Source organism: Brassica napus, chromosome C6, assembly GCF_020379485.1.
Source record: "Brassica napus cultivar Da-Ae chromosome C6, Da-Ae, whole genome shotgun sequence".
Classification (NCBI taxonomy): domain Eukaryota; kingdom Viridiplantae; phylum Streptophyta; class Magnoliopsida; order Brassicales; family Brassicaceae; genus Brassica; species Brassica napus.
This window is the reverse complement of record NC_063449.1, coordinates 31622826-31642586: the sequence shown is the minus strand read 5'-3', so window position 1 is coordinate 31642586 and position 19761 is coordinate 31622826. Positions and strand designations below refer to the sequence as shown.

Here is a 19761-nt window from a genome sequence, read left to right as displayed (position 1 = left end):
TTTTTCGTTACCTCCAAGGGACCATTGATTTAGGCTTGTTTTATCCTAAAAGTTCAAAAGGTCAAATAGTTGGTTTTACAGATGCAGGATATCTTTCAGATCTACACAAAGCCCGATCGCAAACAAGATACGTTTTCACGATCGGAGGCACTGCTATATCTTGACGTTCTCAGAAACAAACGCCCGTGGCTACTTCTTCAAATCATGCTGAGATCATTGCACTCCATGAAGAAAGTAGAGAATGTGTATGGCTAAGATCAATAAGCCGACATATCTGTTCAAGCAGCGGGATTGACGAAAATACGGAGCCAGCTATTCTATATGAAGATAATGCAGCATGTGTTGCTCAAACAAAGGACGGATATCAAAAGCGATAAAACGAAGCATATTCATCCGAAGTTCTTCTCATACACTCAAGAGCTCGTGAAGAAGAAAGAGATTGAAGTAAGATATGTCCAATCATGCGACAATGCAGCTGACCTCTTCACAAAATCACTTCCAACTTCAGTATTCAGAAAACATGTCCATAACATTGGAATGCGTCATCAGAAGGATCTATAACTGCTCATTCGAGGGGGAGCTTACGTAGTTGTACTTTTTTTACCTTACTATGGTTTTTCCTATTGGGGTTTTCCTAGAAAGGTTTTTAACGAGGCAACCAAAACTCTAAGCAAGAGATAATAGCGACACCGAGCGCCGTATTGCAAATGGGGGAGGCGCAGAATTTTTTGACTTTAATATCATTATGGGTCCCGCTGTCACTATTTACACAGTAAATTTATGCTTATATATACGAGTGAAAACGCTCAATTGTAAACACACAAAAACATCTCTTCTTCCCATTTATAAGTATTCTCTCTCTAGCATATTTATCTCATATCAGAGTTATCCCTTTTCTCCGGGTATAAAATTTCACTCTTATTTAAATTCCCGCAATACAATAAAATTCGGGTTCTTTTCATAACACAAATTGTTTAATTTCTTAATTTGAACGTATAAGATTATTGCAACCTTGTGGTCAAATTCATTGTCTCTTAGACTTTCAACGAGATAAGGTTCTCTAGAGCCACATCAAGCTTAACCAAACCATCCCTAAATGCAGAGCCTGGAGGTTAGGTCGAGAAACTGCTAAAAACCGTACATGTATTTTGTATACATAGTCCAGGCTCAAGTGTATCAATGTGTGACACTTGGACTGGGTATTTTAACCTGGACTCAAAAACCCAAACCGGAACAGATCTAATAATATTCGACCCGAAACCGAACCGAAAATTTAGAAGTACTTTTTGGGTCCAAATTTCTTTTACCCGAAAGAACAGAACCGAAAAAAACCGACCCGAATAGATCCGGACCCGAAAAGAACCAACCCAAATAGATCCGACCCGATAAGAACCGATTTGTATCCAACTTAAAAACATGTATATCCAAAACTATGATTTTTTTGTGTTTTATTATATATATATATATTACTTAGTTGAAATATCTTTTGTTAACAATATTTGTTATTATTTTGTAATATTTTTATGTAATATGAAGCTTTAAAAAGTAAAATTTAGAGTTTAAAAATGTTTTATTTTAATTATTAATAGTTTAATTTAAGTTATCTTATAAAATTTTAGATATATATGACAAATATCGACTAAATTTGATGGAGTTTGGGTTTGTTATGTCTTTTTCATATCCTAAATATCTGAACCCGATATGGATCCGAAAATTACAGGTATTTTATAGGTATTTTAATTATAGACCCGAACCGACCCAGACCTGAGAAGAACTGACCCCAACCCAAACCAAAAATTTACAACTATTTTTAGTAATTATAGACCCGAACCGACCTAGACCTGAGAAGAACTTACCCCAACCCAAACCAAAAATTTACAAGTATTTTTAGTAATTAAACCCTTCAACTAAAGATGAATCGTAAAAAAAACTCTCAACTATTGTGAAATAATCCCTCAACTTTAATTCTGTTAACATATATTACCCTCCGTCTAAAAAACCGTGATGGAGGGTGACATACGTTAACGGTTTACAAGTTGAGGGTTTATAATGTTGAAAACTTAGTTGAAGTGTTTTTTTTACGATTCATAAATAGTTGAGGAGTTTTATAACTAAAAGTCATGTTTTTAAATCTTTATTATTATTTATACATTGTTTTAGATTGATTTATAAGCCTTTAAAACTCATTTATAAATTTTAATACATTACTTCATAACCGATTTATAAAGCTTCATAAATATTTAATACTTTTACATATGATTAATAGGGGTTCATAATTATTTTATATTTTTTTTACAATTTCTGCTATTTGTTAGGATAAAATAATCTACCATTATTGACTTCATGGATGAATTATCCTCGACACTACTTAAGACTTAATATAACTTAGAAACTTTAAATTATTTAATATTTGACAATGACGATATAAACACACAAATTTTCTTATATCATTATTATCAAATATATCAAATAATTTAATTTTTTTGAAGTTATATTAAGTTGAAGTAGTGTTGAAAATTATTAATTTAGGTTGTATAAATTAATTTTATAATAAATTAATGTATTAAAATTTAAAAAATTAAAGGCTAATAAATCAATCTAAAACAACGTATAAATGATAATATATATTTTTAAAAATTTAATGACTTTTAGTGATAAAACTCATCAACTATTTTTGAATCGTAAAAAAGCCATTCAACTAAGTTTAATTTCAACATTATAAACTCTCAACTTGTAAACTGTTAACGTATGTCACCCTCCGTTACGGTTTTTTAGACGGAGGGTAACATACGTTAACGGAATTAAAGTTGAGGGTTCATTTCAAAGAATTTTTAGTTGAAGGTTTTTTTACGATTCATCTTTAGTTGAATGGTTAAATTACTAAAACCCCTTTATTAGGTTCAAATGTTTAGCACCCGAAAGATCCGTACCCGAAAAAACCGGTCCAACCCGACCCGAACACCTGAACGCCCATGCCTAGCTCACACTCATAAATGATCGAAGTCAGCTCAACTGGCCAATATTTCATCATGATAACATCATCAACAAGATATATTTAAAGACAAAATTCATAATCAACATTTTCAAAGTTTAGCCTCAACCGGTACACGAATGATTCCTTGTCGAAATCCACAAACTGCACCCATGTATACTTCTGGAACTTGTTATCCCGGTGGCTCGGTTTACATACTCTACTAAAATAAATATTTTCCATTTAGTATTGTTTATTATTTACCCTTAGTGTTTTCCTTTGTAAATGAAATCATGCCAGATACTCTTCCCTCCGTTCTCTCTTCAGATCTTTCACAGAGGAAGAGTAGAAGTGAATCTTTTTTGTAGCCGGTTTTTTCCGGCCCCTTTCCCGTTCGTCGGGTTTTGTCTCTGGGAAGCCGTGGCTTCCAAAGCACTTGCTTCGCCGGCTTTTGCCTCCAGGTTATGGTAGCTCTCATAGCTCTGTATCGCCGGTTTCATCCCAGATCTTTTTCCGGTTTTACTTCGATCGTCACTTCTCGTGTTCTTTGCTCATAAGCCTCTCGATCTGATCCTCTGAATCTTTCATCTCCTCGATTTGAGCCGTTTCACCTTCAAGCTTATTCTAATTTATAAAAGTGTCAGATTGTTCATGAAGGAATCTCAAAGATGTTGGGTTAATTGTAGGCACTTGATTCTGTTTTTATGAAGCTTCGATCCGTCAGTCTAGGGTTTCGGCTGTGACGGCTGTTCTGTTTTCAGTGGCTGTTCACCGGAAAGTCTTCGCGGTTGCGGAGCTCCGCCGTATCGCCTTTCTGGCTTCCGAGGGAAGAAAAGGTTCCTCGTCTTGACATGTGCACATTGATTACAGGGCAATCGCCTACGTGGTGGGTGACAAACCTAGTTTCCTCCTCAACGGTTTTTCTCTTTTCGGTTTACGGTCCAAAAAGTTTGTGTAACGTTGGCTCGTTAGCTTTGGTCTTTTGTGCTTTCTTATATCGGGTTTTTCCCATTTTGCGCTTTAGATCCATTAATAAATTTCAACCGAAAAAAAAAAAAAAAATCATGCCAGATAATGCTGGCTTGCATGTGGGCTCGTGCGTTACTGACAAAGCATTTCAAATATACATATAATATCTCAAATTGATTCATAAACTTCATTCACTTCACTTTATTACGATGAATATTATAAAAGGATAAACAAAACCAAACTTGACCTTATTAAACGAACAATACAATAATTTCAAATGACTTTCTCACACCGCAAAGAACTCACTTGTTAGCATTAGGAGCCTTGACATAAGCAACCAGCGAAGAATCTCCGGTTCTAGTCAATGTCTTGAGCTCATAACCCAATCACTACAAGAAAACAGCGATATTCTGACGGACATTCCGACGGAAAATGAAATCCTCGAAATATCCCGAGGAATTTCCGAGGAAACACAAAATTTGGTTTCCTCGGAATTTCCTCGGAATATACCGACGGAATTCCGAGGATATATCAATCCGTCGGAATATTCCGAGGAAATTCCGAGGAAATATTCCTCGGAAAAAACCGATGAGTTCCGAGAAAATATTATAGCCGTTGGAGAGCCGTTTGAGGATTTTACATAATTCCGAGGAAATTCCGACGGACTAGCCGTTGGCGTCGGAATTCCGTCGGAATTTCCTCGGTTTGTCGGCAGGATTTAACCTATAAATACAAGCACTCCTCTTCCTCTTCATTCACTCCATATCTTCATCCTCCCTCTTACTCTATTTACACACGAATTTGATTCATAAAAATATGTCTTCTTCAAATTATTTTCGTTCTTGGATCGATCGACCTCATTTGGATCCGAACACGAGATTGCTTACGGAAGAATACCAACGAGGTATAACCGAATTCATGGGGTTAGTTCACTGACAACCGGAAGCAAAAACAGGTAAGTTAAGATGTCCTTGCTCTAATTGTAAAAATAGAAAGGTTATTAAAGAGTGGGATGTTTGGACTCATCTATATTTGAGTGGGTTTACACGAAGTTACAAAATTTGGTATCATCATGGGGAAACTGATTATGAACATGGTAGTACTAGCGAACCTCAGCCAGCGGTTAGATTAGAAGAACCAATTAGAACGGATGTAGATTATGGTGTAGGTACTGAGCAGATGGTAAATGATCATTTTAGAGGGGAAGATTTACCCAATGCACAAGCTAGGAGATTTTATGATATGTTGGATGCTGGAAAGCAACCATTGTACGAAGGTTGCAGAGATGGTCATTCAGCTTTATCATCTGCTACAAGATTGATGGGCATTAAAACAGATTATAATTTGGCTGAAGACTGTGTGGATGCGATTGCTGATTTTGTAAAAGGTATTCTACCCGAGGATAATGTAGCTCCTGGTTCATACTACGAGGTTCAGAAACTTGTAGCTGGTCTTGGTTTATCGTATCAAGTAATAGATGTATGCAGCGACAACTGCATGATTTATTGGAGGGCGAATGAACAGCGGGTTACATGCAAATTTTGTGGGAAGCCTCGTTATAAAGATACGAGTGGAAGAGTTGCAGAGGTTGTATATGTCTGAACGCACAGCGCAACCAATGAGATGGCATGCGGAGCACTCAACAGATGGTGAGATCAGACATCCTTCAGATGCAAAAGCGTGGAAGCATTTCCAATCAAAGTATCCCGACTTTGCGTATGAGAGAAGAAATGTCTACCTTGGATTATGTACTGATGGTTTCAGTCCGTTTGGCAAGAGTGGAAGACAGTATTCTCTATGGCCCGTCATTCTTACACCATACAACCTACCCCCAAACTTGTGCTTGCGACGAGAGTTTTTGTTACTCTCGATTCTCGTTCCCGGACCAGAGCATCCTAAGAGATCACTTGATGTGTTTCTTCAGCCACTAATATATGAGTTGCAACAACTATGGGCTCAAGGTGCTGAAACATACGATGTTTCGTGTAAAAAAAACTTTCAAATGCGGGCAGTACTAATGTGGACAATAAGTGATTTTCCAGCATATGGTATGTTGTCTGGATGGACAACGCATGGAAGGCTATCATGTCCATATTGTCAAGATAACACTGATGCTTTCCAACTAAAACACGGAAGGAAAACGTGTTGGTTTGACTGTCACAGGAGATTCCTACCACCTGATCATCCATATCGTAGGAGTAGGAATTTGTTTACGAAGAACAAGAGGGTGTTTGACAGTCCACCTCCGGAAATTTGTGGGAAAGATTTGAAGATACAACTAAGAGATTTTGGTGCAGAAAGGACGCCAGACGTCGATGGACATGAGCGTTTTCCGGTAGATGCTGTTGGAAAACTACATAACTGGCACAAAAAAAGTATTTTCTGGGATTGTCCATACTGGGAGGATCATCTGCTAAGGCATAATTTAGATGTCATGCATATTGAGAAGAACTTTTTGACAATCTCATGAACACGATCCTTAATGTTCAAGGTAAAACAAAGGATAATTTGAAGTCAAGACATGATTTAGTCGATATATGCGCTCGTTCAGAACTTCATGTTGATGAGAATGGTAGGGCTCCTTTTCCCATATACCGACTTGATGCAGACGGAAAAGATGCGTTCTTTGATTGGATTTCAAACGATGTGGAATTTCCAGACGGTTACGCATCTAATTTGCGTAACTGTATCGACAGAAAGGAAGAAAAGTTTACTGGCTTGAAAAGCCACGATTGCCATGTAATGATGCAGCGCCTCCTTCCGTTTGCCTTCAAGGAACTATTACCACGAAATATTCATGAAGCAATTGCAGGGATAAGTGGTTTCTTCCGCGATTTATGCACGAGATCAGTGACTCTTGAAGGTATTGAAAATTTGAAGACTAACATAGCCGTGATTCAGTGCAACCTAGAGAAGATATTTTCTCCTTCATTTTTTGATGTTATGGAGCATCTTGTTATTCACCTGGCAAGAGAATTGGAACTTGGTGGTCCTGTGCAGTATAGATGGATGTATCTGTATGAGCGGTATATGTTCTATTTGAAGAAGATGGTGAAAAATTTAAGTAGGGTGGAAGGTTCTATAGTCGCACAGATGATCAATGAAGAAACTTCAAACTTTGCCGAGTACTACTTTCCAGCAGAAGTTCAGACCAAAAACAGAAGACCTGCTCGGCATGATGATAGAGGCGAACGGGCAACATATCCTGTTACGGTTCCAGACATTTTCACAGACGTTGGGCGACTTAGCGGAAAACCAAAGGACCGTCGACTTACTGAGCAGGAGCGCAGTCATTTGCAAACATATTTTCTCACCAACTGCGAAGATGTTCTTCAATATGAGAGGTAAATAAATTAGCTTACAAATTTTTATTTTAACAAGTTGAAATTTAAATCTTAATTAATTACATTATTGTCATCATATGTACAGGATTTTCATGGCAGAAAAGCGGTTCGAATATAGATACGCTACAGAGGACGAACTAGAAGAAATGAAGCAGAGATTTTGCTAGATGGATGTTTATTTATGTGAGTGGTTTAAACAAATTAAAATATCATTTATCACATATTTATACTAATTCACATTTATTGATATAACATATATATGTGCTAAGGTGTCTGCTGGTTTGGCCAGAGGTGAAACATTTGACGATTGGATACACGAGATGGTCGTTGGATCAAACTTTGTTGTGAAGTCATATCCGAGATTTTGTACTCGAGGATATGCATTCACAACTCAGAAGAGGAGACGTTCGAGTACGACTTATGATGCTGGCGTTTGTTCTGCATCAGGAGATGATGTATACTACGGACACATACATGAGATTTTGGAAATCAAGTATTTGGGCATGGTTGGATTGCGCTGTACTGTTTTCTATTGTGATTGGCACGACAACACTCCAGATCGAGGTGTGAGAACAGATGCATTTGGTGTTACATCAGTAAATTCGAGGCGAAAGCTGCAATATTATGATCCTTTCATTCTTGCTTCTCAGGCCGATCAGGTAATTAAATGTTAATTATTCAGAATGATTCATCATCATGTGTATTAATTTATAATTTTTCTAAATGTTACAGGTTTGTTATATCAAGTACCCCCGGGTAAGGAACAGAGATGATCCATGGGTTACTGTTTCAAGACTCAACCCGAGAGGCCGAGTTCAGGGAAGTTCTGAGCTGGAAGGCCCACTACAACCAAGCACATCCGACAACTTAAGTGCACCAGAAGATTTAGCTGGAGTTGGCCTTGTAGTCGATTTAACCGACTTCGGAGAGGAAGCCGTCGTTCACGTAGAGGATGAACCAGTGATTGGAGAGTTTCACCAAGATCCAGATTTAGATTCATCTAGTGATGATGACTCGGAAACAGAATACCATTGATTTTATTTTTTAATTTTAAAGAAATACCAGAAATTCCGAGGAACACTTGATATAACCTCTTTCCTCGGATATTAGTTATTTGGTTTATCTAGCAAGGCAAAGCTGAATACGAATTAAAAACTACTCAAAACACAACCAAGTAAAACGAAGAAACCATGTAAAAGATATAGGAACTCATAATTAAGAAAAAAAATAAAATAAAAAACTAAGTTCAAAATTAACCGAAAAAAAAACATAGCTCCTACTCCTCGTCTCCTGCTCCAGATGTTCCTGCATCTTTGGCTCTCTTAGACCTCTTTCTTACCCTGTGTGTACCACTCGAACCCGAACCAGAGCTGGATGGAGAGTTGTCCCGATGAACTACATCATCCTTTTGGCAACGACACGGCCTGATACGTGAAATGGCAGCCCAGATCTTGTGTAGCATGTCGTTGTTTGTCTTTATGCTCTGATCTCTCCAATGTTGTTGCTGGCGCGAAGTGGCGTTCGGTGGAAGCTCTTGCAGCTTGTACTGGCTGGAGTCTGATGGGAGTAGCTGATGGGGTTGTGAATCATCTGAAATGGCTTGTGCAGCCTCATCTTCTCCTTCTTCATCATCCACGGCCTTGCCTTTGGTCTGATATTTTGGCGTGAAGAAGGATGGCTTGTCTACTAGTGCGGTAGCAGGGGGTAGGAACTCAACTGCAGCGTCTGAAAGTAGAGCAGTCAGGCCGATCTGAGGCAGGTGGCAGTAGAGTGTTTTCTTCGCTCGGTCCTGGAATACGTAGACGTAAGGACCATCCCGATGGATCCTCGAGTGGGGACCAGCTATGAGCTCCTTACTTACTAGATTTTTGACATCCAGGTAGTTCCAAGCAATGTTGTTCGATCTGTCCAGTGCTACCTGATGGTTCTCACAGTCTACACCCACATGTGTAAGGATCCGAGTAATCACTGCACCAAATCCACATGCACGGCTCTTGGATTTGGTTACTTTCCCCTTGTATCCTGCTAAGTTTGCGGCCAGCACCGCTCCCATGTTGAAGGCAGTAGCAGGTGGGAATGTAGAGTTTCCAAATGCCGGTAGCAAATGTCTCACACCTTGGTACAGGAGGCACAACTCCCATTGCGTGACAGATGCGGCTGTGGTTGTCCCGTATAGCAATGAGCCAATGAGACGTGTGGCATATCTCAGTACTGGGTTTCGGATAAGTGACTCCTTTGCCTGAGAAGATCTATAAACCCCTGTGCCAATCGTTTCCCAGAAGTTCAACAGCTCTGAAGTCCAATAAAGACCAGATGTCCTCTCCCCTGCACTCAATCCAAATAATCCGCAGAGGTCTGTGAAAGATACCTCAAAGTATTTTTTCTGCACTACGAATGCCAGAATACCTTCCTGATGGCTATCATCGGGATGGCTGACGTATGCGGATGCTATGAACTGGCGTACCAACTCCGGATAAGTGGGTTCGTTGAGGTTGCATAGTTGGCCTAGACCCATGTTCTGGAACAGCCCTTCAATGTCTGATTTGATTCCCAATATTGTCATCATCTCAGGACATGCTAGTTGTGTAGCCAGAACGACTACCTTCTTCATGTTGTTGTAGTGGGTGGTATCAGACTTATCCCAGTTCTTTGGCCTTTGCTTCTCTCGTTGAGACGAACCCTCTTCTTGTGTGTTCTTCTTTGCTGATGTTTTCGGGCGGTTCATTCTCTACAAAATAGAATCTTTGAAACAAGTGAGTATGCAGTATATGTTTTGATAAAAAACAAGCGAGTTGTGATTAAAAAAAAAACCAAATTGAAAAAAATTCTCAATCCCTAAATCATTTCAAATCCTGTTCCAAACTCGTTGATCACAGACAATTGTGTTCTATTTGGTGTTTAAACATCTGTTTCATACATATTTGATCAAGGAATCAACACGGAAATAAGAAATTCACAAAACCCAAAAAATTGCTCAAGAACACGATTTGAGAATGTGGAGATTGGCGGAGTATACCTGTCTTAGGGTGAAAACAAGTGTAGGAATCAGGTAGAGCTCGAAAAATCAAGGGGAATAGAGCCCAAAATTGTTCAAATCGGATGATTATAGAGAGAGAAAAAGGGGGGGGGGTCGAATTATAGGGGAAATCGGAGGGGATGAGAGTTCTGAGGTTTAGATCCAAAAAGTTTGGGTTTTGCCTTATAATTCTGTTCGCACACGCATCGATCGATGCGTTTTGTTATATAAACGCATCGATCGATCCGTTTATAACAAAACATACAAGATTTTCCGAGGATATTCCGAGGAAGGCTTCAGATTTTGTTCGATCGATCGATGGTATAATCTAATCGATCGATCACATTCTTACGGCTTTCGTCCATCTGGTGATCGATCAAAGCGTTTTTCTACAAAACCGCATCGATCGATCCGTTTATAAAAAAACGTACAAGATTGAATCCCCAAACACTAGTTCCTCGGAATTTCCTCGGAATATTCCGACGGAATTCCGAGGAACCTTTGAGATTTTGTTCGATCGATCGATGGTATAATCTAATCGATCGATCACATTCTTACGGCTTTCGTCCATCTGGTGATCGATCGATGTCTTTTTTTACAAAAACTCATCGATCGATTCGTTTATAAAAAAACGTACAAGATTGAAACCCCAAACACTAGTTCCTCGGAATTTCCTCGGAATATTCCGACAGAATTACGAGGAAGAAAAGGGTTTCCTCGGAATTCCCTCGGAATAGTCTGAGGAAATTCTGAGGAAATAGGGGTTTTAAACCGAAAACAACGTTTTGCGGTTTGAATAACACCTATATAACCCTTATTAAGTGTCTTACGTTAATTATGAAGTCTAAAATTTGTTCCTTACCCCTTAATTAACACTTTTCCGATTGTATGAACGAAATCCCACAACATAAGAGAAACACTTATACATTTTAATGAACTGTATAGGGAATACTTTCAATTATTTTTGAAATTTGTTATTTCATGGTTTATGCTAATCTATACAAAGAATCCTCAATGGTATACATTACAATTGTATAAGAAATGAAAAACCCCAAAAAAAATTGATGTTTTGTAACCCCAAACACTAGTTCCTCGGTATTTCCTCGGAATATTCCGAGGAAATTCCGACGGATACTTTACTATCTGTCGGAATTTCCTCGGCATATATTTTCATTTTACCCGGCAAATATTTCGCGAAAATTGAAATTAGAATTCCGACGGAAAATATCAGTCGGAACCTAGGTTTTATAACCACGAGCCACTTCTTCTTCCCCATTTATCTCTTCTTCCTCTGCGCGACTCCTCTCTTTTTTCTCCGGCGATTTCCCCCTGAAATCCGACGATATCTCCGGCGATCTCCCCCTTTTCTTACACAAATCATGTAAGGACCCTATCCCACTCTATTAGGTTCTATTTGTTAGGTTTATGTGGAGTTTTGATAGATTTTTGTTAAGGTGATTGGTTAGGACTGTGATTTTTGGTTGTATAATAGGTTTAGAATTGTGATTTGGTTGAATAATTTGTTTTGTTGAATTGATTTATAATTTTTTTATAATTTTTTTATTTTTTTGTATTTTACAAAACGATTTTTCTATATAAATTCGATTTTTTAGATTTTACAAAATCTTTTTTGTATATAAATTCGATTTTTTGGATTTTACAAAACATTTTTTAATATCTATACAACTTTTTTTGTGATTAAAAACTATTATTTGGGATTTAAAAATATTTTTAATATATATATATATTATTAAAACTATTTTTTGTAATTATTGAACTATTTTTTATTTATTAAAACTATTTTTTTTATTAGAACTATTTTTATATATTTATTAAATATTTTTAATATCTATAAATCTTTTTTTGTGATTAAATTATTTGAGACTTTTAAAAAAAAAAAATTATATATTTCTGTATTTATTAAATATATTTTTTTAATTTACAGGTCTCACGATGATCAGATCCGGCCTCGACAGCGTCGTGGTCGTGGTGGTACGGGGAGCCAGTCTCGGGATTCCAGCCATTTTCAGGATTCCCCTTCGCCCCACAGCTCCAACCAGACATCTTCCTCTGCTGCACCCGCTCCTGCTCCTCTCGCTCCCGCTGCTGCATCCGCTCCTCCTCCTCCGGGTCCTCCGGGAGTGATGAGTGTTGCGGAGTTGGTTCAACAGCCCGGTCGTGACCATCTTCCGTATCTCACTCCGTATCCACATGAACATGGTCAAACATGGTAATTAAACATTTTTTTTTCTTTAAATTTGGATTCATTATTAACCGTTTGTTCTTTTTATTAGGTTCAACCGATCCGGGAACGGGATCAGCGCATGGATCAACCGTATGATGTACTCGGCCCTCGACAAGGGACATCCGACTTTCACTCACTTCCCTACCGACAAGCAGGTTCTGTGGTTTCGTCAGTTTGCGGTAAGTATTCTAATTTTTTACTTATATTTTTAATCTTTAATATAAATTTTCTACTAATTGTGTTTTTTTTTCAGCAAGAGTTCAACTGGAATTCCGATGAGACGCTCTTTATCTATCACCACTTCGTCCATAAAGTTATGGACAACTATGGGAAGCAGATCCACGAGTGGAAGAAAAAGTGGGAAATCAATAAGGTTCGATTTAATTTATTAAACAATTTTTTAATTTATTAAACTATTTTTAAATTTAATAAACTATTTTTTTTTTATTAAAAGGTCTCAAAGTCGATGAACGACACGGTCTGGAAGGAGTTGTGTGCGCATTGGGATAAGGAAGAGACGAAAGAAACTTCTTCCACCAACTCCACCAACCGCAGGAGCGACCGTAAAGGGAAGGGCATCTACAACCATAACTTGGGTGCTCAATCTATTGCCACTCTGGGAGATCGCATGGTAAGTTCAAACGTTTTTTCTTCAATTATTTGAGTTTCAGAATTTTAATTTATTGTGCATTTCTTCTAATTTCTAATGTTTCTTTAATTTATGTTTTTTTTCAAGGCGGAAGAAAATGATGGCGAGCCGGTTGATGATCTCGCCCTAATGAGGAGGGCGTATACCAACAAGAAGACCAGCCAGATTGATGACGGTCTTGTGAGGGACGTGGTCGACCTGGTCCAAACTCAGGTGGTAGACGAAGTGTCTCAGCTTCAAACCGAGGATGACGCTTCGACGGCTTCGACCAACTTGTCCCGGTTTCGAATCAACGAAATCGTTGAATCCGTAAGTTCTTTTTTTTTTAAAGTTCAATTCATTTATTTTTTGGTTTAAATTTGTAAATTTGGCTATTTTCTATTCAGTCGGTTCCAAAGAAGAAGGGACGTTTGGTCGGTTTGGGTCGTCGCACCCGGTCGGTTCCTCCTTCTTCTGCACCACCGCCCTTTGTTGATCCAGAAGTACTTACGGCTCAGTTGAAGGACAAAGATGATCGTATATCTTTGTTGGAGACCCAGATGGCGGCTCAACAGGCGGGCTATGAGGCACAGAGGAGGCTGAACCAGCAAATGATGGAGATGATGCAGAGGATGTACCCGAACGAGGTGTTCCCGGACGTGCCAGACCCGTAGTTTTTTTTTTTTTTTCCAAAAACTCGGAATGTTTTATTTTTATTTGTGAAACTTTGAATATTAATTAATATGATTTCAATTTTAATTTTAATTTCATATTTTCGAATTTAAATTTCAGAAATTTTATTTTTTTTAAAAAAATAATATTTTTTACATTCCGAGGAAATTAATTATATTTTTTACGCGATCGATCGATGCGTTTTTGGACATAAATCCATCGATCGATCTGTTTACAAAAAAACGTTCGGAATATACCGAGGGACCTGTTCCTCGGAATATACCGAGGAACTGTTCCCTCGGTATATACCGAGGGACATTTCCCTCGGAATATTCCGAGGAACGGGTTCCTCGGAATATACCGAGGGACATGTTCCTCGGAATATTCCGAGGAATATGTCCGTCGGTATATTCTATCGATCGATGTATATATGTCCAAAAACGCATCGATCGATGAACGTCCGAGGAAATATCCCGACAAAGTTCTCCCTCGGTATATTCCGAGGACATTTCCGACAAACTAGTGGTCCTCGGAATTTCTTCGGAAGTTTGTTTCCTCGGAATTCCGTCGGAAAATTCCGAGGGATTTCCGAGGAAAGAAGAAATTCCGAGGAATTATTTCCGACGACTTGTTTCGTCGGTATGTCGTCGGAATAACGATATTCCGACGAAATTCCGACGATTTTTTCCCTCAGAATCCTTCATGTTTTCTTGTAGTGAACCAACACCTTGAACTCTTCCTGTTGTAGAAAAACCCTAAACACTTACAATCCCTTGTGCACTTGTCCCCACACTCTTTCTCCGTTGCCGAGGAACCACCGTTATACTTAGTCATGAAACTATCAGCTCCTTTGATCTTGAAATAATGAAACGTCTTGGGATCGCAACTTGCTAGACTCGGAGTCTTACAAGTCTCGTCCCATCCAAGTAGCCCTTTGTCGCTAGGACAAGCGTTACACTGACCTTTCTTACACAAACCAAAGTTCAAGCAATGCTCAGGGATCCTACACTCGTCGTTACCGTCAGTATCGTCGTTAGTAAACGCCGTGTAGGTCACGTCCCAAGCGGTCGCAGTCGCTGCGGTACTATAACTCCAAACTCTAACGTTTCCGTCTGATTCCAACCTAATGAAACTCAACGTGGCATTGTGTTTTGGACGCGAGAGGAACGTGGAGACGTTGAATTTAGACCCAGAGTCGACGCCTTCCATGTGTAAACCCCACGTGGTGTCGGAATCTTCCTGGGCTTGGAACGTAATGGACTGTAGTTGAGTAATCTTGGAGAAGAACTCGTAGTTGTAATAAGCGATAGGTTTCGGAGTTTTGTTTGTCGTGTAGTACAAGACTAACTTCTTGGCTTCCATCACGAGACTGTATGGTCCGTTTGTGTTAACCGATGGAGACCGTCTGCTTACGAGCTTGTTCCGACCATTGAGTTTAAGTGATTGTCCGACAAGAAGAGTGTCTGTCGGAGAATCAAAGCTCTGCCATATAAACTTCCCCTTGTTGTCGTATATTACCATATTGCCATTCTCCAAGATCTTGATCCCCACGGCACCTTTGTTCGCCGTGTTGGTTTGCCACACCATGCGACCATCGGCTTCGGCGAGGACGAGGTTTCCGTCTTCGCCGAAAGTCAACGTAGCGTTTTCTTTGACCGGCGAGCCTCTGTTAGCTTCCCAGACCCATCTGAGAGTGGATTCTTGAGCTCTGTTTCCGATTCTGAGGGCGAGAGTGTATGCGTTTGGGGTTGTGTTGTAGAAACAGAGACGGAAGTTATCGTTGAAAGGCTGGAAGCCACGCACGTCAGGGTTGTATTCGATGGGACTGTAGTCGGTGTAGCCTCCTTCGTTGACCACTCGGAACTGCTCGTCGACGGGGACTTTGGCTTGTGCTCCGATCAAGAAGGTGGAGAGAGTTAAGCAGAGAGCTGATGTGATTGAGAATTTCATTTTATTTTATGTGTGTGTGTGTTTAATGGATCTTGGTGTGTTTTAGGGGATATAGAATGAGTTTTCTACTTATAGAAGCAAAGGAAGTCACATCTTTGTGTTTATTAGGTTTAATATGTTTAAAATAGTATTTTCGGCGACTTTTTGGTCTTTGTTTTGCTATATTAAATATTTTTTTGATGGTTTTTCTTCATACATTCAAGAGAGAAACTATTTTAACACTCAATGCTAACTCGTGCACGATTTAGCCAAACCTAGTCAACAATTGAGAATGAGATCTTAATGAACAAGATTCGAGATAAGATGTTTAGCATGATGTCAAGATTTATCAGCTGTAATTCACTAAGAGCAAGTTAACAAACAAAAGGCACATTAACTGTAATTAGCTTATAGACTTATAGTTTGTTTTAATTTCCCCAAGTAGTAATATTTATTTCATACAAACCTTCATATTTTCTTCAGTAATGAATTTGAATATATTTTTATCAAGTGTATTCTGTGACAACTAAAAATATGGCATGTTTTCTTTTACAAAGCCAGTCAGTAATTATTATTATACTAGTTTTGGAAGTTTCTTCTTTCTTGCATTACATGCAACATTAGCTAAATTAATTCGAAAGGGTACGAGAGATGTGTATTTTGATTGAACACAGAGAAATAAATAACGCTTTTGAACTAGGACCGGCACCTTTTTAATTATGACCCTTAGGGAAGGATGCGCGTGGTCGATTTTATCGTCTCTTTGGACTTGATTGATATATTTATACATATACAGAATTCGATATTCAAATACATGCAACTACAGAAAGTTCTCTGTATTATATCTATTATAGTTTTGGGCATCGGTAGGAACAGAAGCACCGACAGAACCAAAATTTTCAATTTTGGTTTTAACATAACTGATCGGCTAATTTAAAAATTTAATCAGTTTTCGGTTTGGGACACAACAACAGAAATAAACCAATTTTACACACCTGAATATTTTGTTTTCTACCAATTAACTGAATAAACTGATATATAAATTGATTTTGGTTTAATTCAGAATGAATAATAACACCCAAAACTGAATTGAATAACCTAAATAAATTCGGAACTAAACCAGAATTTAGTTCGGTTTACTTCAGTGTCATTTTCTAAAAACCAAAAATCCGATAACCGAATAAACCAACCTGAAAAAATCGTATAAACCGAATGCCCAGCTATTATACCGAGATAAAAAGAAATACCGTTGTTAATTATGTTTTTGTAAGACTAATCTGCCACTTGTTTGCTTTATACAGAATCTAAAGAAAGTGGAAGGTGTCAATTATGATCCAGACCGGCTCAACACGTGTGTCCCAATACCCGGCGCCTTGCCAGGTGTATGTTGGCCCCATAAGCAGGTCTTATTCGACGGCTGAAATTTTTGTGGTCCATGTGCCAACTTGTATTAAACAAAAGTGACAGAAAATGAAATAAAAGACTATTCATTTGTTCAGCCTAGGTCCATCGCACACGTGGGCCTTACATCTAATGGACTGCATTCGCTGTTTCTTACCCGAGAAGGTCTGTTACCTTTAGGTTCCAACCTCCATACGCTTTCGATTCTGATTCCAGTGCGAGATTATACGTGATACATACACTGATACACCGATACACGTTTAATGATAACACTGATACAAAATATATGTGATGATAATCATCCCCAATATTTTAATTGAGAATCTTTTAATAAGTTATAACCTGAATTTTGTAAAAATTAAAAAAAAACCAATCTATGCGACACTTGTGTATGAATTTTGTAAAAATTAAAAAAAAAGCAATCTATGTGGCACTTGTGTACGCTTTCTAGTTTCTAAATCCTTATATAAATCCTTCATGCAGAAATGGAAGCCTTGTTATGGGCAATGGAATGTATGAAAAACTTACGACAATTTCAGGTTACGTTTGCAACGGATTGTTCTCAATTGGTGAAGATGGTTTCAACACCAGAGGAATGGCCAGCATTTGCAAGTTATTTGGAGGATATAAACAGCTTGAAAGAGAGTTTTTCCCACGCAGAGATTATCTATGTACCAAGAACGCATAACAAGAAGGCGGATAGCTTAGCCCGTAGCGCTAGGAAGGAAACGTCTTTTGTAGTTCACATGGATCAAGATCTCCCAGTTTGGTTCACAGAGTCTATATGAGTCTGTAAAGTTGATGACAAAAAAAAAAAAAAAAAAAAAAAAAAAAAAAATATATATATATATATATTTCATATCGTTTAAATTAAACTATACATCGTATGAAAATGTAAACTTATATTTTTATATTTGCATTGAACATATATTGAAAAGTTAATATTTTTAATTTTTAAATCTTCATTGTTTTATAAATGATTATAAATTATTGAAATTTCCCACATTAAAAAAAAATTCGTTGGTCTAAACTTTGTTATACAAATATGCAAATAATCATAAAATCATATGATTAGAAACTTCATTTAATAAATATCCATATTAAAATTGTACTATATATATACATATATTAATATCATTTAAATTTAATTATATATCATATACAATATATAAGATTGATTGTTTTGATTTATTTACCCTAAAATGATTGCGAATAAACAAGAGTGATAGTTTGATTTATATGCATACGCCAATTTATTACATAATAGTAACTGATTTTTTAGTTATTTAATATATATACTTATTATTTTATTATTTCATAATATGCAGAAAAACATAAAATAAATTAAAGGTGCAGATCTTAACCTAAATATGTATCTTTTTAATTATTTTAAATCATAAGCATTTTCTGAATTTCAGGTCAAAATAAACAAACGAAATGGGAATAAACATCAAAATCAATATTTATATCGAACAATAACCAAAATGAAAAAAAATATTGAAGATATATAGGATTGACATTTGAACGTAAATTTCCCATAACCATAATTAATTTTTAAATTTCTAAATCATGATATAATACCGAGCTGGCATAATTTCATTGTAATCAAATAGACCCGAGATTTTTCGATCTAAACGTTAGGTTCTTATGCGGTAAGTGATTTTTTGACCTAATTTTTTTTTCAAAATGGGATCAGCTAATCAGTAAAAAAATTATGTAATTAAAAAAAAGTAAAAAAAAAATTTAAAGACCAAAATATTAATTCAATCAGGAATATAAATTTATTTTTCTGTATAATATTTTTTAAATAATTTTTATATAAATTTATCTTGCGCAAGGCGCATGTCTTATCCTATTATAAAATAATTGAGTACTAGATTAAGATCCGCGCCTATGAACATTATATATATAAATTATTTTATGTATTATATGTTTGTACATATTATGAAATAATAAATATATATTGAATAAATAAAAGTCAGCAACTATTACATATATAAATAAATTGGTGCGAACATATAAATTAATTTTTAAATCCAAATATCATTTTTTATTTGATAGGATATATGATTAAATTTAAATGATATTAACATACATAGTATATTTTAATATTAATGTATATTAAATAATACTTTCTACTCAATGTTCAAAACTTTTATCAAAAATAAATTTCAAAGCAAATTTCAAAATTAAAATATTTATGTATTTTATATGGTATATAGTTTAATTTAAAACAATATATATATATATATTAATCTTAATAGTTAATTAAATTAGACGTTTTACTTATATGATTTGCAATCATTTTTATTTTGTCATAACCATGGATCACAAAATTTGAATGTGAGACATTTAACAGTTTTAGTAATTTATAGTTATTTTAAAAATTTTAAAATATAACATATACAGAAAAATCTAAATCTTTATTATATGGTTAATGTAGTTGTTTAATTTATTTTAATATTTTAAAACAAAACCAATATGATAGAAGATAAACTATTTTTAACAAATCTTTATTATCCAAAATCATTAATTGTCATATATACTTTAACCAAATCAGGCAATTCCATAATTTTTATTTAAGAA

General features: G+C 36.6%; 1 protein-coding gene across 1 annotated transcript; it reads right to left on the bottom strand.

The window, feature by feature from the left end:
• Positions 1 to 2908: 2908 nt before the first annotated feature.
• LOC125588473 (EP1-like glycoprotein 3) lies at positions 2909 to 15795 on the bottom strand. Its single transcript, XM_048759836.1, has 2 exons — positions 14613 to 15795; positions 2909 to 3012 (listed from the first exon to the last, which is right to left on the bottom strand). Exons 1-2 carry the CDS (start codon positions 15793 to 15795, stop codon positions 2909 to 2911), a joined length of 1287 nt encoding a protein of 428 aa, XP_048615793.1.
• Positions 15796 to 19761: the final 3966 nt, after the last annotated feature.